This window comes from Olea europaea, chromosome 5, assembly GCF_002742605.1.
Source record: "Olea europaea var. sylvestris chromosome 5, O_europaea_v1, whole genome shotgun sequence".
Lineage (NCBI taxonomy): Eukaryota > Viridiplantae > Streptophyta > Magnoliopsida > Lamiales > Oleaceae > Olea > Olea europaea.
In genome coordinates, this window is record NC_036241.1 from 15070132 (window position 1) to 15078664 (window position 8533).

Below are 8533 nucleotides of genomic sequence, written 5' to 3' on the forward strand. Positions count from 1 at the left end.
ATAAAAATACAATTATATTATTATAATAGAGAAGTCTACTAATCCATGAAAATCTATGAAATTCATGAAAATCCATTAAAATCTGCAAAATAGAAATTCGTGCAAATCTTATGAAATCTGTTAAATTCTATTGAATTCCATAAAATCCATGAGAATTTATAAATATTTAGAAATCAATTAAAATTTAAGTTGGGGACACCCCCGTAAATTTAGATGTAAGCTGCACTAAAAAATTGCCTTATTCAGCAATATAAATTAATGCTTCCTCTCTATGATTTTCTCCAAGCAAAATAATATTTTGAAGATGGCAAAAGAAAATATTCCTCTTCTCACTCCTTACAAGATGGGAAGATTTAATCTTTCTCACAGGTCTCTAACCTGCCTATTTCTTGATTTATTTACATTCATCGGTCCATAAATTTGGTTGTATATTTGCTCGAATGATACACACACGAATCCTTTTTGCCACTTCGTGCTGTTCATTACTAGATCGCGTCCTAGTTTTGGACTACCTCTCGCTCTTCTAACTTCTTTCTACTAATGAATTTGAATTCGGGTTATGTATATGCAGAATAGTTCTTCCACCATTGACAAGGAATAGGGCAAACAACAACATCCCGCAACCACATGCCATGGAGTACTACTCTCAACGAGCAACCAGTGGAGGGCTCATTATTTCCGAGGCAAATGGCGCATGCGATATCTCACTACGGTATTATGTTCTTCCGATTGTTAATTCAAGTCTCCATGATCAATTAAACCCATGCTTAACTCTCTTTAAATTAAAACTCTTTATTTCTCTTAGTCAATTTCAATCATACATTTACATAATAAAATATTTTGCATGTAAACTTAAAAAAAAAATTTAACCATACATTTTCCAAAATCTCACCATTGAATATATCGTTTTCCCCCAACTTCTTGTTATAATGGCCATCAAACAGGGACTTAGTTTGGCGCCCATTATTTTAAAATTCCTTTGGTTACAGGATCATTTTCAACCATACATTTATACAATAAAATATTTTGCACATAAATTCAAAATTTTTCTTACTTTTCAACACTGTTCTAGGCAGCCGCCAATACGTGATACGCGGCAGAAACGCCAAGCTAAGTGGCTCGGCACCTTATTTAGCAGTCAACAGCAATCATTGACCGCTAATGCGCGCCTATTATTATTATTATTATATTTATATTTATACAATTCTTCTAAGTTATAACTTAAATGTTGATTTCCTGACTTCATCGGTTCTAAATTCAAAATAGTCGCTTGAACCTTGAATAAAGGAAATCTCCCAAAATTTTTTATTTATTTACAATTTAATATTTACATTTGGAACTTATCTTTTTGTTGAAAATTTTGGAAAAATGTATAAATTTGTTTTAGATGTTTGATATGTATTATTTTTAATTATTAAACGATTTTTTGATTGATTAAAAATTATAATAATATGAAAATAAGAAAACGTATTTTTATGTTTTTTTACACTTATGCCTCGCCTAGCCTAGCCTATAGGTTGGCCTTCACGCATCGTCATATATTACACCTTTTAAAGCACTGTTTTTTAATCGCATATTCTTTTAAAAACACTATTTAAAACTCTCTCTCTCTCTCTCATAAACAATGGGTGCGAGACAGGAGTTAAAAGCGTTGTTCACAATTCGTAGATATAAGCTTTCAATCATGCTACACAGCCAATCAATAACTTATATTTTTTCAAACAACACTTGACAGGTTTTCATTGAAAATTGGAAAAAAAAAGGCCCATAAAAACACTCAATCACGGGCTGCCAAAATCACCCCATTGTTTATCCCTCTTTGTTCAGCCTTTTTGTAAAGATTTAATATTCACTCATCTTCAAAGAAAAAGTAATTCATCTCTAAACTCGTGAGGGTACACATTGAAGATATAAAGGTTTTCTAGAATTATGTTTTCAAAATAGTATTACAAGTTTCATGTTTACAGTAATTTTATTTCACTTTGTTCCATACTTCTAGGTACCCAAATATGCCAGGAATTTGGACAAAGGAGCAAGTTGAGGCATGGAAACCAGTTGTTAATGCTGTTCATAACAAAGGGGGTATCTTTTTCTGCCAAATTTGGCATCCCGGTCGCGTATCTGAATATACTACTCAGAAATGGTTGTTTATCGGCAGAGGTTAGACATTTTAAGAGCATCTGACAACGTTTAAAAAGAATAGAAATTCTAATATAAGATGTATTACTTTAATTTAGAGGAGGATCAAGATGACAAGGGCACAACACCTGAACAGCTGAAATTGGAAGATAACGTATCTGACAATTATACTGAGAAATGGTTCTTCATCGACAGAGGTTAGACATTTTAAGAGCATCTGAAGAGTTTATTTTAGAATTGAAATTCTTATATCAGATATATTTCTGTAACATAGAGCCTAAGGATCAAACTTACAAAGGAACAACACTTGAGCAGATGAAATTGGATGATATCGCACAGATTATCAATGATTATAGGGCTGCTGCACGTAATGCCATTGATGCTGGTAACTGCACAAACTCAATTTAAACTTGTGGATGATCTAATTTTCCAAGATATTTGAGATCTGTTGTTCAAAATTTACTATCGATCAATGAATGGCTGACACAACATTTTTCGTTAAAATGTCACTTAATTTTAAGCACAAGTGGCACTAAGAGAAAAGTTGGATATGATAATTTAAAATGATGTGTCAATCATTTATTTGGTGGAAAGCAGCTCTCAACTCTCCGGTAACTTTAAATTAGTGGTGTAAAAGGGTTGGTACAGACCAGCCCTCGTAAAGGTTTGATACATTATGTATTCTACGGCTTGCCTTCTTGGCCTCCATATCGAATCCACTACCTAAAACAAGATCATTGCTCTACTCAAGCTTGTGAAATTCAAGAACCCATCTGTGTGCACCATCTACCTCTGTTTCCAAACCCTCAATTTTTTGTTTCAACATTCCAGGATTCGATGGAGTTGAGATTCTTGGTGCAAATGGGTACTTAATTGGCAAACTCATGAAAGATGAAGTCAACGACAGGACAGATCAATACGGTGGCAGCTTAGAGAACCGCTGTCGCCTGGCGCTGGAAGTGGTTGAAGCAGTGGCCGAAGAAATAGGAGCAGATAGAACTGCTATAAAATTATCTCCCTACGACGATTACAAGGGTACTACTGGAGATTCGACTCCAGAGGCACTTGGTCTCTACATGGCTAATGCACTAACCAATCTTGGAATTTTATATCTACATGTTACAGAGCCAAGAATGATCAAAGTAGGTGACGATTATGTAACTCCTCGAACCCTTTTGCCAATCAAGAAAGCATTTAATGGCACATTTATTGCATCTGGTGGTTACAATAAATATGATGGTGACAAAGCTATAGAAGAGAGTTATGCTGATTTAGTGTCGTTTGGACGTCTATACTTGGCTAATCTAGATTTACCTAAGCGTTTTGAGATCAACGCGCCTCTTAACAAGCATGACAGGAGTACTTTCTATATTCAGGATCCAGTTGTTGGGTATACTGATTATCCATTTCTTCAGATTGTTGCTTGAACGGTAGTGCATGCGGAAAAACAGTGAAGTAATTCTTTCAATCATCATGTACTTCTGTATAATGAAGAATAATAGTGATGTGAGATGTCAGTGACATTTGTTCTCAAGCTTTGTGTTCTTGTTTAAGTATAATGGTGTACAGCAAGTAGATTTTTAATTACACTGATGTCCAAAAATGGGATTATTAAATTAAATTATAGCAGTCATTTGAAGTTTGTTGTTTTGAACTCCTCATTTAAGGGTTCTTTAATCTGAAAAATGCATCGTGATGCCATACATACTTTGAAATAGAATCCAGAACCTATCCTGACAAATGAAGAACATAGTTTGAGATAAGTCGAAATATGTGACATCAAAATGAGAATTAAAAGATATGAAATAGGATTATTAAATTTATATTTAATAAATATCTTTGACTCGTTATTTTGAACTCATCGTTTATAGTTTTTCAATCAGAAAGATGCATTGAAAAGAAACAAGATTAATCTATAACCCCAGTGGAAAATTCTGATTCCACGATCACGTAAATTAAATCGGCAAGCTGGAACAGTTAACTATAAGTTTAAGCCAAGGACTAGAAATAGAGGACAAGCCTGACTAGTTTGAATCACTTGCTTCTTTCTCTACACAATCCGAGTACTCTTTAGGCTAATCTTAACCACAATTGAAGGAATTCGTTATCCACGATCCAAATGTCTTTTATTGACAATTGTTTTTCCAAGAATAAAGATCTGAAGCCCTTCTCAAGTGTTGCACTTTTTCTACAATCAAGCTACAAGTACAGAATTTTTTTATAGAATAATTTTACAGACAACACGTGGTGGAAGATGGAAACAAAGAGAGAGAAAAAAATAGCCCACGTGTATTTTGCCACATCAACGTCGGTACAAGTTCTGTTATATTTTGCCAGTATTTATGGCTTTATTGTTTTTTCTATACGAATTTGTATATATCTTTCTTGTATATATTGAAACTCCCACTCTTACATATAGGGGAATCATGAGAGTTTCAAGTTGGTCATGTGAAGTGGACGGTTGTCTTCTCCCACAACCCATATACACGTCATGGGTTGAATCAACCCACATGGGCGCCAATCTATTTTCAACAAAACCTGTTACATGTTCGCACACTTGGGCAATCCATCGGGGCTCACAGCCAGCTCATGTCGACCCACATGGCACTCAATTCGAGGTGATTTGCATAGTCGAGGCCCATTTATCCTTGCCTCATGAGTAACTTCCGAGCCCATATGTCAAGGCCCTTTGAAGGTGGACGAGGCCCTGTTTGCTTAAGCTCCTTAGCCGAGGTGACAGCATCCGAAGCACAAAGCAACATTTTCCATAGACACCTCTCCCAAGAGATTTTCTACACAAAGATCTTACTTGAATGATTGATAGGACGTTTGTCATGAGTGTAAATGGTAAGTATTGTCACTAGTAGAGGAGGCTCTGTCAATCAATAAATGTATAACAAACTAGGTGCGGTTGATCAGCCTACATTTTGACATGTAAACTAACCGGATGAGGCCACGTGCACCTCGAATCAAAGGTCACGATCTAACTTATGACACTATAAATACTCCCCTGTATACCCCATACAAAGGCTAATGCAAGAAACCATACTTTACTCGACTCTCTCTCTCTCTCTCTCTCTCTCTGATTATCTTCCAACACAATACGAGTTTACATATTTACAAACATCGATTGGTAATTATTGTACAATCGATTTACGAACATCCTGTCGGATTCTGAACGTTCTCGTCCCGCACCGTTGAGTTACTCCCATGCCCTTGATCTGTCCGTTTTAGACCGTCCACGTATCTTAGCGTGTTGAACTTTCGCTCACGTGTGTGCGGGTGGGTCCGATATTTGTTGGCAACATTTTCTGGGGTCAACAGATTGGCGTCGTCTGTGGGAAACCATACTATAACCACGAACAACCTTATGGTAAAAGTTTGTTAAAGATGAACATTTGGGCATCTCCCTTGAAAAATGATTTGTTCTTGAAAAAGAACAAGATGAAGCCCCACGACTTAGCAAAAATCTGAAGGGTAAAACACAAGGAAAATGAGTTCAAACGAAAATACACCCCCCAGGAGGGTAAAAGAAAATGCTAATGTGCCCCCTCAAGCAGCAGTCCCAGCGGCTCGGCATAAACCCCATCATAACCACCGAATAGGTGGAATGCGTGTGACGGCCCTGCTGTCAAGAGAAATGGCCGCCATGGCAGCCAATATGAAGGACATCGCTAGCCAAAATATGGCTATGAGGGAGCTTATGGCCCAAATGCAGGGCTAGGGAGACTTTCATATTCCTCCATGCGCCCCTCAAGGGCAATACCAGCAAGAAGATGAATTTCAAAGCCATAGGGCTACCTCGCCGGACTATAGCCGAGGTGTAAGCCCACTTGAAAGAGAAGTAGAAGTTGACGTTTCCTCCAACTATGCTTCTGGCTGACCCATCGAGGCCCCTTTTCACCATGATAACTTCCTACCTCCGTATGAGCAAGAATAAAGACATAGGAGGTCAGCAATGTATTTAACAGAATTAGCCCCGCTGAACCGATGCTCAGACAACAACAGCATCACAAGCCTTGGACAAGGCCACTGCCTCCACCTCCAATGCCTCAACAACCGAAGGAAAGGCATGAAAATGCCCCCATGTTGCTCACCTAGAAATAGGTGCCAAAGGAGGAAGGAAGACGCTAGGAATCGTCCCGGAACCTCTCACCAACAACCGAGGTATGAGGCTGAAGAAAACGATTCCGATGAGCAGCAGAGGTCCTGTGACTTGGACAATGATGATGAAAACTTGCCATTCTCAAGGGAACTAAGGAGCGCCCAGGTCCCGAACCACTCTGTTATGCCAAAGATACCAAAGTATGACTGAAGAGGCGACCCAGAGAAGCACCTGAATGTTTACAAAACTCACATGAGCCTAAGGAGCGCCACCCCAACTGTGAAATGCAGAGCTTTCCATTTAACACTTAGCGGTGCAGCTGAAATTTGGTATAGTAGGTTACCACCTGGGAGCATAAGAAGTTGGCCCGAATTCAAGACAACCTTCTTGAAGAGGTTTGCTGTGAACAAAGAGGGAGAGGACCCCATCCAACATCTCCAAGACATGAGACAGGCACATGGGGAGTCCCTAAAGAGCTTCCTATCACGTTTCACCGATAAAATGACGTATTGTGTGCAAGTCACCGACCGTGAGGCGTTATCTGCATTGAGAGGAGGTTTGAACATGAACACCCTGTTTTGGAGGAACGTGCAAAATGAAGACCCCACCACTTACGATGCCCTACTCGAGATGATGAGACGGGAAATCATCAATGAAGAACTGATTGAGCATAAGAACAGGACGAATAGAGGCCTTCTACCTCCTCAAAGGCAGCGTGCTAGAGGGCCAATCTCCCACTTGATGGACTACTAAATGAACCAAGCTGGTAACGAGAGCTCTGGGCAAGCACTGGCCGCCACCACTCTTAACGTCATTCCTACATTGGCATATGAGGATATCAACCTAGTCACCAATACCCAGCAGATGGGAATCCCGCAAGGATCTCGTAAAGGTAGAGGCCGAGGCCAAGGTTCAGAACCTAGAAATAGGTCGAATCAAAACCCACCTAGATACTGTGTATACCACCGGTCCTATGGGCACGACACAGCAGATTGTCGAGACTACGCTTACTACTCCCGACAAGAACCCCCAAGGGACAGAAATGCATCGCCCCAGGCGAACAGGCCCCTGCCAAGGTACGATAATCGACCTGGGCGTGAAGAGGCCGCTCCACGTCAAAGGGATGTCTCTTCACGACGAAGGGAGCATGATGTAGAGACGCCTAGGGAAGGGCGCAGGCGTCGAAGAAATGAGAAACTCAGGATGAGGCCCCTATCTACGAGGTGGATACCATTTTTGGAGGCCCTTATGTAGGCGCTGAAACGCGGAATGCCAAGAGGAATTATGCCCGTGAGGGCAAATGCCCCCCGCTTACCAACTATATTGTGGGCCACAGCTCCCGAAGAGATCAAGTTCCACCTATTGTCTTCACCCAGGAGGATACTGAAGGGATTCACTACCCCCACTGCGATGCACTTGTAGTAAGAGCAGTCATAGCCCGGAATGGGCTCAAACGAATGTTAGTTGACAATGGAAGCTCCGTCAACATTCTATTTGGATCCACCTTTGACAAGATGATACTGGACCATGAGTTAACATCCACCACCACTCCTTTGTACGGATTTACTGGAGACAGCATTACTCACCGAGGAAAAATCACACTCGCGGTAAATATGGGAGAGTCTCCCCAAACCACGATAAATTTCATGGAATTCCTTGCTGTCGATAGCCGATCGGCCTGCCATAGAGTATTGGGTAGACTGGCCCTGAAAGAATTGGGAGCTGTCACCTCCATCCACCACCTATGCATGAAGTTCCCGACTGAAAATGGGGTGGCAATGGTGAGAGGCGACCAAAGAGGCTCAAGAGAATGTTATTTAAGCTCCATTAGGAAGGTAGAGCCCCGGGACGTCCACGTAATCATTGCCGACATAGTCATGGCTGATGCCTCAGGTGATGCTCTCGCCGAACCGAAAGATGTTGAAATGATTGACGCACCACCTAATCCGGAAGTATCGGTCATCAATGAGATTGATCCCCGCATAATTGAACACGAACCTCAAGCATCCCCGGTTGAGGAACTTGAAAGCTTCTTGGTGGACCCCCGAGACCCGTCCAAATTGTTGAAGGTAGCAAAAGGCTTATCCAACACTACGAAAGAAAAACTCAATGATTTCCTAAGTAGGAACCTCGATATCTTTACTTTGAGACATGAGGATATGGTAGGCATAAACCCCAAGGTCAGTTGCCACCACCTAAAAATTGATCGCAAGGTTGCCCCGCATAAACAAAAAAGAAGAGCCCTCAATCCTGAGAAGTACGAGGCCCTGAAGGAAGAAGTTCAAAAGC

The 8533-nt window shown here is 40.4% G+C and overlaps 1 protein-coding gene across 1 annotated transcript; it reads left to right on the forward strand.

Moving 5' to 3' along the window:
- The first annotated feature begins 304 nt into the window (after nt 1-304).
- Nucleotides 305-3702, forward strand: LOC111394293 (putative 12-oxophytodienoate reductase 11). Its single transcript, XM_023020045.1, has 6 exons — nt 305-369; nt 572-712; nt 2000-2160; nt 2238-2336; nt 2414-2524; nt 2971-3702. The coding sequence occupies exons 1-6, from the start codon at nt 305-307 to the stop codon at nt 3564-3566; spliced, it is 1173 nt and encodes a 390-aa protein (XP_022875813.1). The 3' UTR covers nt 3567-3702.
- Nucleotides 3703-8533: the final 4831 nt, after the last annotated feature.

Coding starts and splice junctions, on each gene's coding strand:
- LOC111394293 (XM_023020045.1), top strand. CDS start 305: ATGGCAAAAGAAAATATTCCTCTTCTCACTCCTTACAAGATGGGAAGA. Junction 2,161..2,237: donor ATGGTTGTTTATCGGCAGAG/GTTAGACATTTT, acceptor ACTTTAATTTAG/AGGAGGATCAAGATGACAAG. Junction 2,337..2,413: donor ATGGTTCTTCATCGACAGAG/GTTAGACATTTT, acceptor TCTGTAACATAG/AGCCTAAGGATCAAACTTAC.